At 34.0% G+C, this 22,056-nt stretch overlaps 1 protein-coding gene across 2 annotated transcripts in view; it reads right to left on the bottom strand.

Annotated features, from left to right (window-relative positions):
- Nucleotides 1-18,260, bottom strand: part of LOC105342881 (receptor-type tyrosine-protein phosphatase N2) — an 85,138-nt gene extending 66,878 nt beyond the window's left edge. Inside the window, exon 1 of one of the 2 annotated variants that reach the window (XM_034454427.2) lies at nt 17,972-18,260. In XM_034454427.2, coding sequence (XP_034310318.2) covers nt 17,972-18,083 — 112 coding nt within the window. In that variant the 5' untranslated portion in view covers nt 18,084-18,260. The remainder of the gene's footprint in view (nt 1-17,971) is intronic. The other variant, XM_011449966.4, reaches the window with a different exon arrangement.
- Between the last annotated feature and the right edge of the window lie 3,796 nt (nt 18,261-22,056).

A 22,056-nucleotide genomic window follows, 5' to 3' on the forward strand; every position in this document is an offset into this window, starting at 1 on the left:
TTAATGGTAAAGAATTTTATGCACATTTCTGATTTAATCATTATTGACAAATTTCAAATTAAATTCAATAATAGGAAGAGGGTATTTATGAAAGATAACTTAATTAAATGATTATAGGCCATATTCAAGATTTCTCTTGTTAATCCATGAATATCAAGTCTAATTAAAAGGTGGGAGTGGTGATTTTTCTATTCAAGAAATTTAAAATCAAAAGTATATACTGTTGAACCATTTAAATTCATTGGGGCCAATTTAAAATTGAGCCACCATGAAATTCTGATGATTCCAAAGTACTTAATGTCTTAGCACAACCTAATTATTAGTCATGCCTTAACACAGGTAAGTTACACAGTTGGATCAAAATTCCCAAAACCTGTAATACAGGTGGTCAATTTGCAGCTTAAGGACACATTGAGATGTTCCTCAATTTTAGATAATTTATTTTCCCTGAAAGATTTTTTGTTTGTTGCATCTGACCTTAATTTAAGCCTACCAGGTAGTATTATAATTAAGGAAAATTCCATCTTTTTTAGCCATCCTCTGATGAAACCTAATAATTTTATTGCAATAATAATCACCTAAATCATTATTAAAATGCCCACAATTCTGCATACTCTGACAGAAATCACCACATTAGACGTTTTATACTGGGATAATAGTCCCTCAGTGGAAGTTATCTCTCTTTTCAGATACTGTAAATTCAATTTTGAGTCATTATTTGCAAGGAATTAATATCCACATAAATTCGCTGGATGTTTCCCTTGCAGATTCTAAAATCTTGCATTGTTTTTTTTAGCTGCATACTACATGAATAGGGAATAATTTTTTTTTAGCATTGAATCATTATGGCGTGTGCATAGAAATTAATTTATCAAATCGTGCCGCTAGCACGTTATGAAAATTTGTTTGCACACACCATTGCAGTTATGAGACCAAATCTTTAAAAAAATAATGATTCAATGCTTTTACCGGTACTTACATTTTTGACTTTTTTTCCCTTTCTGCAATTATGATGTAACATTTTTCAAAATCTATGCCTTGTTCTACGAGTTATGTGCCATGAACTGAAGAATGATTGGAGCAGCCAAAGTATGCTGACAAAAATAGTGCATGATGCTATAAATTCAAATTAAATAAATTAACTTATTCATTCTGATGGATTAACCTTTGGTATGATAATACATTAATAAATTGGATTCATTTAACTGTTAATAAATATTCAAATCAATGAAATGTTTATCAGCAAAAGTGTAATATCATGTCGTGATCCGGTTTGCAGTCGCAAGGAGAGTCAAACGTGTTCTTTGAGAAATATTGAAGGATGTTGTATTCATATGCACCAGATTTGGTAATTGGGTCTTCTGTGGTATGCATATAAATATACTGGTAACTCAAATCAATCAATGCAATTTAATAGGAGGAAAGACAGTGACTGCAAATATTAAAACCTTTAGTAGTTAATGTAACTTAAGAGTATATATAAGGACATAAGACTTAAGATAACCAGTAATAGGCTGAATAAAGTGTGTGTGTCTTACATATTGACCGAGTCAACAGATCCCCTACATTCCAATAATCACTCAGCAGAGCTGAAGGCAATGTCAATCAACTTTCAATCACATTTACTGGCCAGCAGCCACACAAGAGGGACAGACAGCAATTGGATGCTGCCAGTGCATATCAAAAATTCTTTAACAATTGATTATTTCAGAGAAAAATACCCTTTATACATAATTGTACATAAGAGTCTTCTTTAAGGTGGCAGGCAATTCCCAATCAATTGTAAGGAAGTAAGCATTGATCAACTGAAAATACACCATATATCTGTCTTCCAATTGTCTGTTAAATTCTTTATATTTTGTAAAGCCCAGAGTCTGCCTTAGGTGGCAAGCCGTTTGTTACAAAAAGGGGATGAGCATCAATTGAATATACACTGCTTCAATCTCCCAGTGTGTCTGTTCTTTACATGTTGTAAATAGAATCTGTTTAAAAAGGTGGCAGGCAGTTTTGTAAGGGGGTGGTCATCAACTGCCCTTTATATATCAAAGTCAATAAGAATCAGTGCCTTAGAGGTGTCAAGCCTTTGAAGGGAAGTAGGCATTAACTGAATATGCACTGCTTCAATCTTCGAATTGTCTGGGTTTTTTATGCATTTATAAATAAGAGTCTGCCTTAAAAGTGGCATGCAGTTCATAGGGGAGTAAGCAACAACAGAACCCACACTGAATTGATCTTACAACTGTCTCCAGGATTCTTCCACTTGCAGTCCTATCACTCTAGGTAAAATGACTTTCTCCTACAGATTGATTCCCATGGGTGCTATTATAGATGCCGCTGAGGTCATTTTTAATCGTTGATTGTCTGTGCCTTATCGAACTGGTAGTGGGAGAATGCATAAAAGCTGCATAAGCAGTCAGATTGATGTTGATTGCTGCAATCAGGCAAAATCTTCATGTTCAGGCAGCTGAGCAATCATTTCTCATCACAGAGCAATGAACTATTTCTTTGTCAGGCAAATATATGGTTCACCGTTCTTTTTTTAAGAAAAACCAGTTTTTAACAACGCTGGATGGTCAACAAATTAGTGAAATTACCTATATGAAATCTATATATCCTTATCTTGACTAGCCGAGAGGTGGGCCATGCAGTATTTGGTCCACTCTGCTCCCCATAATCCCTTTGCAGATTTCTCTACGAAAACTTGGTGACAATTAAGTTCTGTTTTATGATTGGCTGCAGCTGCTCAAATTGCAACATTTAGTCAACACGAACATGCATTGTAGATATAGTGTCTTTGTAAATATGTCAAGTTAATTCACTGGATTAAAGTGTGAAGTTGCAATGGGCACAACTCTGGCTATTTGCTAGATTATAGAGCCAAAGCAACATCAAGTTTTTCGTAATGAAATCTGCCAAGGTTTTAAGGGGAGCGGAAAGGACCAAAAAACCTTTGGCTAGCAAAGATGATCTACTTAAGAATTTTAAATATCATAGTTTTGGCCATTAAAGCAATATGAGCTGTAATTTTCATTTTTTTTTTCTACAAAAATGTTTTTTCTACTAAAATGACAAAAATTATCATGGTTTTTAAATTTCTGTTAGCTTTATTTTTGTGGGAAAAGCCGTTAAGAAGCCTTAATTGGAGCAAAATCGAATTATTGTCGTTCTGTACAAAAATTGATCTGCTATGGATACTTTAGAACAGAAATCTTTCTTCAGGCAAAATTTAATGATTTTTTTTTCAAACTTATTTATCATGAAAGTTTATGGTCGGTAGCGGGTTTAAAATTTTGCGCCCTCTGCGCAGGGTATTGCGCATTACTGTCGTAAAACGCAAATGTAAAGTAAAATGTTCAAATATAAAGGTTATCATGTGTAACGTTTTTATGTTAAAAAATGACTTATCAAAAAATTATATTTAGTGTAAAGAATCGTTAGAATAATGTCAGAAGTATTTTAATCATCTCGCCGCTTCTTCAAAATCGTTGTATTGTCGTCGGAATCAACGTCTTACGATGACGTCAGTTGATACTCTGACGTAACAATTGACAAAAATAAACGTCGTGCACTTTCTATTGCAGTGTCAATAATTAAAATCAAAACTATAATTTGCAAAATAAAAACATATACGCAATCCTTCTACGTTCTGTGTGAGTGGAAAGGTATTTTTCTTCTACTATAAAAAATTGAATTTGATTCGTAAACATCTTTTTTTTTTATACATTTCTATATGTTAAATGGCTGGCATGGCACGTTTATAGAATCAAACTATGAGGGCGGATAGCCTAAAAACCATCCGGTCAATTTCGTTTTAATTTGGCGAAAAGTTTACTAATACGTTAACCTTTCATCGCTGAAAATTAAAAGAAAATCGTATGTTTGTAATTTTTTAAATATGAAATTGAAAATGAAAACCCTCATTTTCCTATATAATCCTATATAGAATGTCGGTGATGAATCGGACATACGACCAAAATTTGAGCGCGGCAAACATATAAACTATCCGGTCAATTTACTTTATATTTTGCACATAGTTTTCTCATAAGTTGGCATTTCACTGTAAGAAAATTAAAGGAAATCGTATATGTTTGAAACATTCTCCCCCGAGACTCCTTAAGTTACATGCAGACTTATCATACTAGCAGGTTTTTGTAGGAAAATAAATATCTAAAAAATACAGCTCATATTGCTTAACTATAATATCTAGCAAGGAAAAAATCTAAATCGTGTTTTCTCATGAATGGAGCTCTTCCTATCAAGGAGATCAAAATATTCTTTAAATTACCACAACCAGCCAGCCCTCTTACATCTTGATTATTTACAAGTTTGATAAATAAACTATTAATATGTTTTACGGTGCTACCGTTCTGGCGAGTGCAGCAAGAATTACACATACCTTGCATCATTGTCAACCTAGTGTTATTTAGGTATCAACGAACGTCAAAGAATTTTTGAGAGATTATTTCTCTACAATAAGTATGCGGGGGCAAATGAACTAATTTTTTTTTTTTGTAATTTTTTTTGTAATTTACAAATGTACTAATTTTAATGGTCATGATACATACAGCGCAACCCCTACCCCTAGAGAGAGGGAGAGAGAGAGAGGGAGAGAGAGAGAGGGAGAGAGAGAGAGAGAGAGGGGGTGCCTGGTTCCTGTTTGTAGGTGTGTTCGTTGTTCGTCTTTGTTTACGTATCTCGACTCAATACGAAGGTATGGAAGCAACTAACAAATTTCTTGAGCCTCGCCAAAGCATATGCGGTACTCTAAACGTGTCGTCAAACATTAAGATACCGTAAATTACGAGTTAGAAGTCGGCCATTTTTGGCACAGCACCACGGGTGAAAATATTAGAGAGCATTATGGGATGTAGACAAAAAATTTTGTTTGATGAACTGTAGGTTTAGCTCGTTCTTTTTCCCGCGCACACTGGTTCTTAGAGCTCACTTCGCTGCGCTCACTATAAATGCTCAGAGCTTGGCCACTGTCAAGGCTAAAGGTGCGGTCAAACGATACGATTTTCCATCAGATTTTCTTATACGATTCGCTTTCGACTAAAATCGTAGCGCATGACCATCCAAGTCAAAAGTTGAGAGCAAAGTCTGAAGTTGATTGAAAATCTGAAGTGTGTCCAATTTTCAATTGACTCTCTGGTGAGAATCGCGATGTCACAATGACTTTTTCCCATTCAACAAAAAAATTTAATAGGTTTTATTAATCGAAAATTGATTGTAAAATCGTATCGTGTGACCATCTCAACAATCGACTCAAATCGACTAACTTGATCAATGCAATTGAAAATCTGGTGGAAAATCGCATCGTGTGACCGCACCTTAAGACAGTTAGCCCTTCACAATACCACTGCTTCTTCCATTATGGATACATGTACACAAGTCACCAGTTTTCATGGTCCAATAAAAAGACAGGTGCCATTTAGGAAATAAATGTATTCCCTATTTGCCCTTGTTGTCAGCGGGCAAATTTCGAACTATATTTGGCAAGTTCAAATATCCTAGCTATTATAAAATTTTATCTCAATTTTACTATAACTATGTTTGGGCAAATTCAAGATGAGGTGAAACCGTTTTGCAAGTGTGGAAGAGCAAAGAAACATGGGGCAAAAAAAAATTCTGTATACAGTACAATTAAACCCAGGTGAACCAATGTTACCTGAGGAAAAACCGTACAATATACCTGTGGGATCTAATGGTTTGATAACATATTAATCACACTCTGTTGTTTAGATTGCATGTTATCTTTAAAATTCCTCAGGCTATCATTAACTGAGTGCAGACAAGATGTTGCATTTGAATTTTTCATGAAATCTATATAATTACCAGGTAAATTTGATGATTTGTTGGTGCCTTATATTGTTGTGTGGGGCCAGGAATATGATGTAGAAAAGAAAGAAACCTCAGATCATTTTCTGAACAAGTTTTTTTTTTTTTCGAAAGGCAGGGAAAATAATTGTCGCAGCAGCATCCAATTATTGAGTAAGCTCCCTTTGTTGGTGCAAAAAATATTTCCTTTGAAGCTTTGCATTTGATATATTTTTATGTGATTGTGTTGCCAAGATGATTACTGCATCACTTTTCCCAATAAAGGTACATAATTTCCCTCATATTACCCATTTTTTCTAATAAGAAACTTGTCGAGTTAAAATGAGGTTTCAATTAAAGAACAAAGTTTAGCAAGGTATGTTTGGAACATTTCTCAACTGAATGTATTTTATTAAAAATTTTAAATAGATTTTTTTTTAAATTTGGAAAATTGAACATAAAGGCAAAAGTCCATAATTTTAATCAAGTAAGAGACCAAGAAACAGCAGAAAATATACAAAACCCTGAAGTTCAAGATCAAGTACACTAAATTCGAAAGGATTACGAAAACAACAACTTGCTTATTTTCCTCACAAACTGTGGTACACATCCCAAATTGTGTTCCTTCGTTTTCACGCAAACTGGAATAACTGCAGCCCAAATCTCATAAATCATTCGTTTTGCCAATTCCATTCCGTCTCAAGTTTAAAAACATCTTGGCACGACAAACATCTCTGTTTGTTCAAAAATAAATAAGATGAATGAGAATAACCGCAAAACAACTTCCTAACGCCTCAGAAACTATGACGCAACGATATTTATACCAATAAAACGGGGCTGAAATATCGCTATAACCCCACTTAAGTTGCAACCATTCAATCAATCAAAATTGATGTCTGCTGCCATTTTCTGGAAAGTTTAACTTCCTATAACCAGTACAGATACGGCAAATCCTGACTTCCCTGTCAGAGACATAGATCAATATTCAATTGCCACTTTTAACTCAAAGAAATTTAAGGTGGTTCACTATACCTTCCAATAGTTTCTCAAATCAGCAGAAAATGACTTGATCATGAACAATAGCACATATTATGATGCAAAAGCGAAAGAAGTATTTAAGTCAAGTTGGCAAAAAATAAGCAATTTGGGGGGAATTATCAACTTTAATTCAGTAAGTTAAAAAATACACTTAGGTGGATTTAAGTTCTGGATCTGTGCATGGTTCACAAGCCTGATACTTTAACCAGTGAGCTATGATGATATTCAATTAAATCAATCAATAGACAAACAATTTCACAAAGCATTTAAACCGCCCTTTCAAGACATAAATGAATAATGTATAGATTATAAAAAGTGGAAGCCCTGATGTAGTGAACTACCTTAAGGAGGCTAGATGGTGACCAACAAATTATAACCCATCAGATCTGCATCTAATTTATTGATATGAGTTTTATATACTGTGGAATCATTAAAATTCATTGGAGCCAATTTTCGTGGATTACTTAAATTTTACAGGTTCGTGGGGACGTAATTTTGTTTATTCTCATATACCTACAAAAGGAAATATGACTTTATTGCCTTATTTTATTAATTCGTGGAGGATGTTAATTCGTGGATAAAAGGTACCCACGAATTCCACGAAAAATTGAGCCACCACGAAATCTAATGATTCCACACACTTTAAAAGCAGAAATATTTGTTGAAAATTTAATTTTGATATTTTCGTTGAAAGTATAAACCAACGAAATTATAATTCCATGATGAATTTTTAACCCAAGAATTGATGAATACAAAGAGATTCCGATATGATGAAATTGATAGCCAACGAAACTTTATTTGGTTTAGAAAAAATGAAATTTTGACCCAACGAAAATATGTCCTTCTACTGTATATTAATTAGTAAAGAAGAATTTCACGAATTTAAGCTTTGAAATTTGAATGTTAAATTCCCAATATCTTCATACAAAGAGCTCTTCTTCTTAAGGTGACTAAAATGGCTTAAAAATGGCCACAATTAATCATCAAGCCCTCTTAAGGGTGTAATTACCTAGATCTAGAATGTTGTGAATTATACCAATACGAAAACTTCATACTGAAAAAATCCTTTGAAGGCAAAAAAAAATGGAGATGGGATCACATCAGATAGTATATCATTGAAAGCATGCTCATGAGTTTTTAACAGCATTAATTCTCCTTTTTTTTGAATGAAAAATTAATGAACAAAATCTGATGCCCATGCATCCCAGTGCACAAGTTAGAACCAGATTGCCCAGCACAGTTAAGTTACAATTAAGTAGTATCATATCAATAATTCACTAGCGACCGCGAGGAATAGAAGTCTATCATTTGTCTTTTTCCAGCTTGGTTACAAGATTCTCACTACATTGAAGGTTGTTTGATATAATTGCAGGAGGTAAAGTTTCAATAAAAGCGTTTGATCATGTGATTGAATATCAAAGCAATAGGGGTTTAGTTTCAGCATATTTTAGACATTAAACAAACAAACTTTAATAGTGTTTTTATCATGAATCAAACTGTTTCATCATTTACCATGTCTGTATAAAATTAGTACATGTATTATTAAGTTCTCCAAGGCCCTTTAGCTTTGATATTTATCCTCATCCAAAAAGTCTTACTTGCGGGATGGCTTGTGAAAACAAAATTTTTGACTACAAGTAATCTGTATTTATAAGTATTAATTTTCTCACATTACTGTTTTTGGCATTATTCAAGGGCATCATGCAATTTTTGAGGATTTAGTAAAAATCATGCTTTGCTGGAAACTATGATAAAAATTTGGTGTTTGCGATTTTATATTCTCGCAAACTGATGCTATATGGTTGAATTGCGGAATTAAGTACTCCCACAAAATAAGGAATCTACTGGCGTGCGACCAGTTCTCGCCGAGTACCATTTCTTGCCAGTACATTGTCACAATGTACTGGCGAGAAATGGTACTCAGCGAGAACTGGTCGCACGCCAGTACAGTATATGATCTGATAAAATTATTTTGAAATTTTAAGATGAGGAGAATGATATACTGTTAATTCCTTATCTTACGCGAGTACTTAATTCTGCGATCCCGCTGGTTGGTATCAACTCACGGGAACATAAAATAGCGAACTTGGAACTTTTTTTTCTCTATTTCTTATGGTTCTTGACTCTCAAAAAATAATGGCGAGATTTTAAAATCCGCAAAAGGTGCTTCTCGCGATTTTACGCGGATATTAATTCCTCGCATTTAATAAGGAATCTACAGTAATATCGCTGTAAGCATGAATTCGCTATAATCATGTTTACCGTTCGTATCTTTAACTGGATGTACTTGTCTATACTGCTCCATAACTATGCTACAAGTATTTGTTGCTTTACTTTCCTTTCTTACCAGAACATTGGAAAATGCATTCACTGTGTTCAACTTCCTCATTACAACAGTGTTGAAACTGCACATCAAACATAACATATATTTTTAAGGTCAAGATCTAGTAAATGATTCCAGATTGTCTTTTTGGTGCTAGAACCATTATGACGTCATAATTGATTTGATAAATCTTTTCCCGTAATTTAAGGCTTTAAAGGAAATATGTAGAAAATAAAACAGTATTTTGACATTCTATATTTAATCACGATACCTATGTTAAGTTTGACATCATTTTAAAAAGGCTTGTATAATGCCGTTTTTTGGAGAGACTGTAGGCAATCTAGATATATTTCATTAGGCCTAACAAAAAATAGGTTTGTTTCTGCTTTCAGGCTGAAAAAATTAGGGTCGGTAGGTAGGCTTTTTTTTTTTTCTCTCCATCTCCATCATATTTGACTTAAGGAGGGAGTCTTTTTATTATCAAACATAATTCTTATAATAAGAAATGCATGAAATTTTGACTCAGTCAAACGGATCATATTACTTAATGATTCTATCAGTTTAATTAAATTTGACCTTTTTGTTTTCGGATAAAGGTCAGGTCAAGGTCACTACCTTTTTCCTCAACGTAAAGAGTGATGAAAATAAGTGTAGCTCTTTATAGTTCTGTAGACATTTGTTTAAGATTTGAAGATTCAAATCTTCAATGAAATCATAGACCATGAGAGTGTCTATCAGCTTATACTACTAAATTGGAATAAATATTTATGCTAAAATTGATATTGCTTAGCCCGCATTTCCTCTAATTTTCTTAAATTTTGAAGAAATTTTGATTATTTTTTTATGCTTCCAATAATAAAATATTTCTAATGTTTATGTATTATGAAGACTTTATATAAAGATATAAATTGACAGAAAAGCTAATATATTGACCGTTTCATAAGAGAGAAAAACTGATTTTAGTGATTTTTTCACAAAAATCAATGTATAGAATGGGCGCTTTAAAAAGCTTATAAAAATATTATTTGATAGGCAAATCATATTTTAAAAACATATTCTGAAACCCAAGTATCATATTATTAGTTCACATTAGTAAAAAAAAATCCAACATTATTGTTATTGTTTTTAAAATGCTAAAACAGACTCATTATATATATATAATCTGCAGCAATTCTGAATTGCGCAACATGTGATATTTTCCTACGCCAAAAATATAGTCCTTGTTCCATTCTAAACATTGATTACATTTGTCTATGCCTAGTTGTATGATAGTAAAAAAGAAAGAAAAATATACTATTTTAATTTCCTTTCATCTTGATTTAATGAACAATTAATCAAATTTACGTTTGACAAGTCGAAAACCAGAAAAGACTCCTTCCTTAATAAAGGCCAGAGGAAAATGATCTGATGAACTTTTTCCCCGGCTGGTGGGAACATTTCTCAAGCTCAACTGTCACGACATGTGCTGCCATTTGTAAATAACAAACATCTACACAACACAGATGACATCTAAATAAGTTCTATAAGCGATTTTACGATTTAAATTTAGAGGACACAATAAATTTTTAAATCGGATAAAAACGAAATTTAAACAAAAAACGGATAAAAACGGAAATTTACGAAAAAACTCGGAAGTTTTTTTTGGGTCGGCGGGTTTAAGTTAGGGTCAGTCGGGAAAGCAGAAACAAACCTATTCTTTTGTTAGGCCTTAGTCAAAAATGGACAAAACTCTGAGATTTGTTACTTTCATCCATCATATTTCATAGAAAATGGTTGTTTAAAACATGATTTTTCATTGTATTTATCAAAAATTTAAGCCCTGTTAAACCCTATGAAACAAAGATATTGTTATGAAGCATCATTAAAACAATTTATATCCTGAATTTCATAAACCTGTAGGCACCTTTCATTTACTACATCTTGACCTTAAATGACAAGATATGTTCTGAAGAGGCTATTGTATTTTTGATGTTTGCATGCTTCCACCATTCAGAAACATAAGCAAATTTATATGTCTACAACCTAGCAAATATGACAGCTTCAGGCTTGAATGCTGCTCACCCAAGGCTGATTTTTAACCTATAACTCCTACACAATCCTATGAATGAGATTAAAATCCTACACTCAAAGTTCAAGATAACACTTTGAAACGCCATTAGTATCGTCTAATTGTGCTTTACATTTCATAAAATGCAGTTAGAGGCAGTAGAAAAAATATAATTGGATATAAATTTTTAGCATGTTACATCTGCCCACACTAGCTTTGTTTTTCCAAGGGCACAGTGTGATATACAAAGGCTTGTTTGGAAATTATTGAGACATCCCATTCATTACTGGTATTCAATTTCAAATCGATGGTTTTTCTTTAAAAATAGGTTTTTAATGTACTACAATAAACATTTGAGTAATTTTCTAAAATTGATATTTTTTATACCTGTATCTTAATAGGTATCTCCAGAATATATATATATATATATATATATATATATATATATATATATATATATATATATATATATACTGGTATACATAAATAGAGTAATGTTCTATTAAAATAAAATACCTAATTGTTAGACATATCAATTTAGTCAACATTAATGCGTTTGAAGTTTTGGACGTCATTATGTATATATTGTAGCCATATACAGCACTTCCTCAATGAAGATATTTGCTAAATTAAGGTATTATACTTTTTAAGACACTACATCACAAGATGGCAATTTAAATGTTTTGTAAAGAGAGCTCAATGGTTGCGGCCATTTTCAGACTGCTTTGATCTCCTTTTAAAGAAGAGCTCTATATAAAATCAAAGGAGATGTTACTTAAATTTAAAAGATAATATATGGATTTTTTTTCTTTACTAAATAATAGTTTTTAACTAAACAAATCCTATTTTAAAATTATAGGTAGATCTGAGGGTTACTTTGCTTCTTTAATTGTTTGCATCGATCGATCAATTTGGTTAAAGTATCAGGCTTGTGAACAGCAGATCATAAGTTCGACTCCCGTCTAGGGATTTTATTCGCATTTTTGAAAGTCATACCCGGTAATTTCTATCCAAGATTGCATATTTTTTGTCTTAAATACTTTTTACCCATCATGCTATCTAACATAATCAAATACTTTTCTGCTGTTTTTAGAAATTATTTATTAATAAAGACATACTATTTTTTAATTCATATTCTTCCACTGAAATTTTCTTCAGTAATCTGCAGATTTAAATTTGTATCTATATCTTATTTATTTAGATCCGATCGAAAATTAAGGTTTGAAATTAAATTTTCCTCGTGCAATTCACAAAAATCAATTTTCCTACACCTAAGAACCAAGATATATCTGCGGGAGAGCAAACAGTTAATCTGCTGATGTCAGACCATCTTATAATGAAAAATTCCCAATGCCTGGATCTAGAGGGGGACTTAAGGTTTCTTAAATTTACATAATAAAATGACCAACAATATGCCCCCCTTAAACCCCCCCCCCCCAAAAAAAACCAGATAAATATATTTCAAACCCCAATTTACTGAATCCACACATGTATGATTTCCATGCCTCTCCTAAAACACAACTTATTAATAAGATTAAGGCAAGGTGGTCTACTTAAGTTCCTCTATCTCCTTAAACATAACTATTAGAAGGCAAGATCATCGTCAACAAATTGACAATCAGGTCTACCTTAAAATTCCATATCTGATTGTTTTAGCCATGAATTAATGTTTAGTAAAGAAAAATTCCTAATGTTTCAGGTTTGAAATACGAATATTTTCCTTATATCTTTTTACAGAGCTCTTCTTTTTAAGGAGGCTTGAAGATCACTCACAGATGGCAAAACTATCCAGCCCCCTTAATAAATTTCATTCCGCAACAAGTTGAGATAAAAGTAAGAGGACCAGGCAGATTTATCCTTGAAAAGACAAAAATAAGTTTGATTATTGATTTTCATCCTTAGATTAGGGAAGAACCACCACACTTAGAGCTCAAGGACCGATCCATATAGCGAAACGGACAGGCAAAGCACAGGGCCAATCCTTCTGTTTGTTAACCTTACATAGACCGTATGGTATTCCACCGCCCAGGTATTGACGTTTCAATTATTAGAAAGGAATTATTTCCTCGTAGCTCACAGACCTTTAGGTGACAAAAAATCTCAGATCAGCAATTTTCTTACCCAGACAGGCAGTAAACAACGTATGATTTAAAAAAGGGTTCTCCACACTCCATAAGATTTTTATAAATATATAATTTTGAAATTGTTAACATAAATGACTAATTTTGTAGGTAAGTGAATACCGAGTAATAGACTACTAAATCAAAGATCCTTTGTTTGAATACGACAGGAGCTTTTGTTTACATGAATGAGTGACAAAGTTTTGAAATTCATATTTTTCCCCAAAGGCGGTAGGAAGCATATTCTAGGTATTGTAGATTTTGTTTAGGGATAACAATATGTATTTAAGGAAAAAATAATCCCCAGCTGTTTTGTTTATTGTGTTCTATTTCTTGTAATCATCGTCCTGGCACTCGACATAAAATAAATCAATTCAAATTAATTTGTACAATGCTAGGGGCATGTGGTGGATAATGGATTATGATAGTGAAATGAACTGGATTCATTGGTTGTTTGTCCAGTCGTTTAACATCACACTCAGATTGTTTTTACTATACAAAAACAAGCTCCAATCTTTGTTGAGCAACTTTTATCCATCAGCCACCCCCTCCAGCACACGATTCTAATGCGTATTCTAAGTTGAATGACCTCGTCTTTGATTTGTTTACAGGTGTCGAGCACTCTGACTTACATAAAGGACTTGGGCTGACAAGCTAAATTGGACATTGGATTGAGGCTCGAAAGTGGAAATAAAGCATAAAACCCATTTGCCCCCATAAATTTTACATTTTTGACAAAGCTAAGCCAATATTGCAGTGTTAGGGGGATATAAAAGATGGAGGAATATCTCATTTTTCTTCATTTGATCCAGAGAGATACAGTTATACTTGTTTATAAATAGCAAAGTGCCAGAGACAAAAAATTTGATTCCTTATGAATGTTACATACAGTATAAAGGATTATTTTCATCCCATATCTTTTTCACCCTTCTACATATTCACTTGCAAATGGTTTTGCCAACTATGTCTTGAATTCACCCAGACACAGTTGTGTTACAGATTACTCTTTCTAATCAACAGTTTTAATTCCGAATTGTTCGACGCATTTGCCTAGTCTTAATTCACCTGCTGATGAGGACCAAAAGGGACCTAAATAAAATGTGGGTGAACATTACCCTGTATTCAAGAGAATGTGCTGTATTAAATCACCTATCTATAAAACATTACAAGATTAAAAGAATTAAACTGCAATTTATCATTGCATAAATTCATTACAAGCATATGCATGTTCTCTGTAAACATGTTCTGAATAAATGTACTAACATTAATGTAACTGTTCAAACTTTATAATTATTGAATTCCTTTGAAACCCGATTCCTCTCTGTCTGATTAACTGCATGATTATCGAAGTTACACATTTGTGTAAACCTATGATTCACTTGTTACTCAAATTAATATTGATGGCTATTTTGCATGCCTTTAAGGCTTGGAGATTTTGTATCAAAAATTTCTACCAGGAAAACACGATGTCTTGCCTTATTCCAGTGATTACCAGCTGAAATTTATGGGTTACTCGATATTTGGGATTATCGTTGAAAAAAAAATGATGGAAAAGTGCACATGGAACCGTTTTAGTAGATGCAATGATACTCAGGGTCGATTTTTAGGAGATGAAAAGGAGAGGTGTGCGGTCTCTCCTACCAAAAATATGACAATATTGCAACCAAAAATAAAGGTGGTATGGGACACCTGACACCTGTCGATATTTATGTGGATAAAAGTACACAATAGTCAAAACACATTCACCCTTTTGGAATTTTCAAATTTTAAATATTTGGCAGGAAAAAATTTGTTTTTAAAACTTTTTGGAAAGGTAACAATTATAAAAGCCCCAGCGGGATTCAAACTCATGACCTACAGATTACTGCTTTATGCTCTATCCCTTTGTGCTACGCTGTTTTTTTCATTTATTTTGATTAGATGCACATCAAAATATGAAGGTGTGACAGGTGTCCCATACCACCTTAATAAATTCTTTCCTTTACATCCCAGATCATCAATATGATTTTTATCAGACCAGGAGCTACAGACCTGCAACTATTGTACATACATGTACATATTGAACTTACCGGGTACCTATAATCACTCACACAGCCAGGCATATATTTAGTGAACCTAGTTTAGCATACATAATATATGGCCTGCTCTATTTGATATTTTGGATAATGTTCTTAACACACATTTGATGTACATGTAATACGTATTAAAACCTAAATAGAAAAACACCGTATAGAATGGTGTCTATATATTTATAGATTAAATATGAGCTGTCACTCACAGTCAGGCCTTAGAATAGAAAAATCATGACAAACAGACAAAGCAACACTTCTTCAAAAGCTAATGACGATACCACAGGAAACATTGGTAAATATAAACTGTCGTGTTTATGTACCTGTATACTCAAAGGCATTTGCTGAAAAGACCCCACCCCCCTGAACCCAATATTACATGAAGACTCCAAGCGGTTTAGTCCCTAATTAATATCTCAGCACATTAAAAATTATGTGCAGAAGGAGAAGGGGGTGGGTTTTTTTTATCTTTCTTAATTTATTAGTTTATTCATCTGGATATACACCTGTACATGTACTTTGTGATTATTTATTTAAATATGTGACTTAAACATGTGATCATTCTCTAATGCTTGATTTTGGGTTGGGGGGGGGGGGGGGGGCGGCAATGGGGCAAGGGGGCAAGTGCTTGTGCCTGTAATATATTAGGCTTGAGTTCAAAGTTTGAGTAATAATTAGAGCACTTCCTATAAAAGGTCAATCTTCGATTACAGCTCAAGGCCCTGCAGCTGTTTGTATCATATTGGGAGAAATAATGATGGACCAGACAAAGATTCGAACCTAGGTCCCCTGAATCTTTATATTCAGGTGCCCTAACAACCAAGAAATTAGTCTGACTATCACATTTCTAGCCCTTAATGAAAGGACTATGTGCGGTATGGTCAAATATCTGCCCCCGATTTCAACCAATTTTTAAATAGTATCGTATGAAAATAAAATCTTCACAAATCATTGTAAAGAGGATGCCTATAACTTTAATCTTGATTTTAGTCATCATTGCTCACTCGCTGTTTATCTATGACGTCACTTAAATGACCTAATTCCCGCAAATTTGCAAACAAATGAAAATATTCTCATTTTTGTATATATTTTGCATTCGGAAGTATAGAGCGCAGGTCTGCTCAAGTGCGATTTTAACATATGTTTTTCTTCAGATAGTTATACATATTATACTAAAAAATGGTACTTGAGCAAGCCTGCGCTCGATGTTTCCCAGTCGAAACACCATCGGAAAACACCCATATTTTGCTACAAAACATCAATTTATCAAAATAATGCAATATTCATGACGTCATTTCTACATTATGACGTCACTGTGGTGATAACCTTTTACACCTTTATTTCCAATATGATTTTAACTATCTTTCACCTTATTTTAAAGCTCTTTCTAAAACTTTGATTTTGGGGGGCAAAAATTGCATATAACCGCACTTAGTCCTTTGCTCTCCAAGATCAGCATCCCTTTTTCATTCCCCTGGCAAGATTTAACCTGTCAGTTCCAGAAGGTCAGCTCAGAACCAAATGTAATGGGATGGGAGAAATAATGAAGGAAAAGAGCGGATTTGAATCCCAGCCCCCCTCAGAATCTCTGTAGTAGTCACTCAGGTGCTCTACCTGAGCTATTTGGCACCGGTGATTAAATTTTTCTGACTGTCATGGTAACAAGGGCTCAATGGTCAATGTGGGTGGGGTTGCTTTTAAGAAATAAAGTCAAACATGCATTAGCCTTAAGTTTTTGGATTTTCTGAAAAAGAGGGAGAAAGCTGAGTCTAGCTTTTAGTGTTCTGACTAATGACTAATGCATTTTACAGTTTAAACTCAGTTGACACATGGTTTGGTGAAAATATGGTTGGTTTAGTGAAATATCATGGTATGACTGCAATTGTTTAATTTTAAAGTCATTCAATTATCTACCAACGAAAATTTTGCCATTTATCAAGTTTTCCCTTCAAGAGAGCAGTACTGCAGTTATCATGAAAGGGTCCGATATATTTTTAAAATTAAATAGGAAGTCCACGACTCAACCGAGCGGTATCCATATATAACAGGGAGCGAGATGAAAGGTCTAATTTTAATTAGATTGTCCACGACTAGGCTCGAACTTGGGACCCTTCAGTTTAAAAACAAACGCTCTACCGACTGAGCTAAAGGGTTAACCCACTATAGCTAGTGCTAGTTGGAGCGACAGTGGCAGTACTGCATGAGCCTATTATATCATTTAATGTGCAGATATTACCATTATTATTTATTTTGTTTAAAGAGATTGTTTACAAATATATAATCATGATGGTGATAAAATCACATCCAGTCTGTGTGATTCCCCCATAGTTTACAGAAAAACTAAGGGATTTCACACTGATAATTCTATTTAAGGTCAGGCTCCGTTTATGACAGCCTAGAGACTTTTGACATTTCCCCTCTCATTGACAACTTTTACTACCTGAATTCGAGTGTCACTGATTTGTACACCCTTATCTCTTTTCCATACCTGTTCCAGATTTCATTTTTCTTCGTAAACAAAACTCACACAGACGAAATATCACGATTTCACACTTACCAACTGTTCCTAAGGGAAACACAGATTCCTGCGGAAACCCGTAGTTAAAACTGTTCCCGGGCAAAATCAAGCCCAAGATGATCCCTAAAATTCCCCAAATCTTGGCCCTCATCACTCCCTCATGCTTTTGGGGTCCGTTAAAGTACCTACAGCCCGTTGGAAGGAGAAAGAATTATACAATATGGTCAACTAAATTTCCTATTACGGATCCAAAATGGCAGACTCAATATTGAATATTCATCTCAGCATCCGTGACGTCACGGATCGAAATTTTGTCGTGAAGTGGTAAGAGAGACACATGGAAGGGAAATATCGATCGAGGTTATCTTCGCTGCGTGGTCGTTTGTATACAATTGATACGTCACTATTGCCTAAAAAAGAAAACAGGTACCCGTTTACGTCACAGTGGAATGTCGCTTAATTGAATATCATTCAGTTTGAATATCATTCAGTTTGAGCTCTACCACGTTCATTATCTGAGGAAAAAATATTAGATCGAGTGCTTTATTTGGTTGTAATGTTCAATGGTTTATCGAGAGAGAAACTGTATAACTACCTTTAGCAATGAAGTCAATGGTAGTTAAAATCCATTTTTTTTTAGAAAAAAAATTCTACTCGTGCATTATTAATGTTAACGTTATTATTGAAAGTGTGATTCATTAAATATTTATGTAACAATTTACTTGTAGATTGATCATAAACGTTCTCTTTGTGGTGAAATAATGGTAAAAGTTCCAATTGAGCTCTCTCTCTCTCTCTCTCTCTCTCTCTCTCTCTTTCTCTCTCTCTGGTATTCAGAGACTTCACTTGATTTTATAAAAAGACAAACCATTGTATTTCCATATATGTATATGCAAAGAATATCATAAGGCGCCATGTTTTGTTTAAACATTATTTAATTGTTATGCATGAAAAGCAATTAGCTACATATGACATTATAAAAATTAAATAGGCCTATATGATAACATGTTATACAAGATGCGGTTTCGAACACTCGACACGCAGGGTTCAGCACTTCATTTGCCGCGTCTTGATCGGCCTACAATGGAAAGAGGGACCAATGAAATTCAGTCCAATTAATGAAACGTTTAATCTCTGGGCTAAATATCTTACCAATATCTTTTTCTAAACTCACGTACCTACCTGCAAATGAGAATATTTTTAAACAATATTAATAAAGTATGCATTGATATGCATGTTCAGTCAAATATTGTAAAGTTGTAAAAAAAAACAACAACAAAAACGAAACTTATAATACTATTAAAGTTTGGTTTAATTATTTGTTATATATCTATATTCGAACACTCGATCTTCCTACCAAGGGGGATGGCCCGGTCAGGATCCTTAATTTTTTTATGATGTATACTTTTTACTTATACATAATTTATCTAGGCCTTAATAAATATTATGTGTTGAGGGTAACCGGACCTAACCTACAAAAATGCCCGATTCAACCATTTTCAGATATATGTCTGTTTTTATCCGAATGTGATTTTCATATTATTTTCATTAAAAATCTGTTTTTACTTAGAATTTTATATTTGTATTGGTGCTCTCGTGCAGAAAAAAAATATGATTTAAAACAAATTCTTAACTCTAACCTATTTCACAAGTGTTACTCTAAACACACATTTTTTTTGTTAGGCCCTTTCTATAACAAAAAAAAAAAAGAGCGTATGTTACACGCTGATTGGTTCCTCCGCTTTTTATATAGCCCCTCCACATTGAAAACAGTGTTATGTGCTTGCCCATTCCAGCTTATTTGATATCCATCCGATTCCTCCCTAGCGGATAAACGCCGCTTTTAGCTATAGCCAGGCTGCTTTTGGATTATGGGAATTAACACGCACAGAGAGAAAAAGACTGGGGGGAAATCCTTTATGGAGTAACAATCGAATCCATTGATTTAGTCACCACTTACAATATCGAATAACAATTGGCATGCATAACAATTGGATTTTTTTTAAATCTCCAATTGATATCATTTATTATCTCTTCAATTTATTAGTATTAGGAAATTAAAACACTCAATATAAAAGCAACACCCCCTCCCCCTACCTTTAACACACTCTCGCACCCCCCCCCCTTTTTTTTTTTACTAAATAATTGCATCACGGGTCGAGTCTCATGTATTTCGCTAGCTGTAGCTAAAATGAAATGTGGGTGAGAATTGCCGTATCAATGATGTCTCATTAACGTGTCACCTATACAACCAGTTGCTTATCGATTTTTGGGGCTGTGTTCCGATCGCTTTTATTTGTATGGCATACGCAACCGCATGCATTTTGTATAAAGACTGGGAGTTATGAGAATTATTTAGGAATGGTTAATTAATGAACATTCAATCGGGATCTTTTTTACAGTGCTCGTTTTGCGTGATTAAGGGCATTTGTTGAGTGAAAACACATCGCTAGCTATATAACTGTTGGCGGAAATAGATGACTAGAGAAGCAAAATACAGCCAGATACTGACACAACGAGCAGAAAATAACCATGCATTTCGATTTTTTTCTTTTTTCGCGAAACTCATGTTAAAAATTGCAGACTTAAAAAATATAACGTTACACCCACTCATAATTAATACTTTGTACTCCTTCACACAAACATTTTAGGAGTTAATGGCCTTTAACACGTTAACTTCTACAGGATATGTAGTGTAGTCTGCAAATTGTATTATTATTTTTTTATTTTTAAAAACCTCTTGATTATATATGCATGCGCGAATCGAAATGTGGGCCGGGGGTAGGGAATGGGTTAGTAAGTGGTACGGGCCCCCTTTCCTGGGATTTGCAAAGTTATGAAACAAACAAATGTAAACTTATATAAAAAATAAATAAATTTAACCCCCCCCCCCTCCTGAAAAAATAAGGAAACAATTAAATAGTTCGTCTAAAAATAAATGCAGCATTGAAACCCCATATGTTACTTATGCCCCTCCCCATCTAAAACCCTACATGGATGGCATGCATTCTTGCCTTAAAGTTATGGGGAGTCTTAAAGGTGGTTTTTCTGATTGCCTAAAATTTATGGAGTCGTTAAAAAATAATCTGGGATTTGTTAATGGCATGCAGAAAAGACTCTCAAGCTGGAGAAAACAAATCCTGGAATCGCGCTTATTTTATGCATATACATGTAAACGTTACAGGTCTAGCTTACATGTAAATTAAGTGCTTCATTGGAAGTTGGTTAACGTTGAGCCCAGTAGTTGACATATATTTGAATTTGTCGTAACCACCCAATCAAAAGTGCAGTGAATATACACACCTAAAAGTGCCATTGTATGGGGTATGGACTTCCTATAATCCAATATAGATATTTACCACCACCCCCCACCCCCCGTCCCCCTTGGCTATTTCATTCTTTATGCACATATTAATACATGGATATTTATTCTTAAGACTTAATTTATCAAGTCACACGCTGATATGAAATCCTCACGCGTGAGAAAATACTCCTCGAGTAAAACTGTGGCGAGAACGGTTCGAACCCCGTCCGTGCCTATGGTGGGGCGTACGTATTCAAATTGTCCAAATTGTTGATGATTGGTTATCATGTAATATGCATGCACTTCATTAATAATTTAAAACATTAACAGGATCATTTCCACTACAGTCCCCAAATACAGCAATGACTTCAACAGGACGTTTAATATTACCATAGCAACATCACTTGTATAGTGATGCATGGCGCCATTTATATGGACGTTGCCAAAAAACGCCCACAAACATGTTCAAAGAAATGTCTACGCTTATAATTAAAACTCCAAAGGAAAAGAATTCTTCATCGATTAATTCGAAAGGCAAGAAGCTAGGCGACCCTTTTTTAATTTACATATTAATTAAAACACCACCTTTTAATACGTCGTGAGAAAGATGACGGCCGGAATACTCATATACGGATATTAACGGAATTTATTTCCGTTAGAGAACGGTCGTTGAAACTGATGCGCGAATTGTTGAATCGCCTGTTGTCTGAAATCAAAGCACGAGGCACAAAGCATGTAAATGTATTCATTGTCTGGGGGTGGTAGTAAGAAAATATCGGAAATCGATGCATGCTGAATTATTTCACCGGATCCATCTCAC

This window comes from Magallana gigas, chromosome 10, assembly GCF_963853765.1.
Source record: "Magallana gigas chromosome 10, xbMagGiga1.1, whole genome shotgun sequence".
Taxonomy (NCBI): Eukaryota; Metazoa; Mollusca; class Bivalvia; order Ostreida; family Ostreidae; genus Magallana; species Magallana gigas.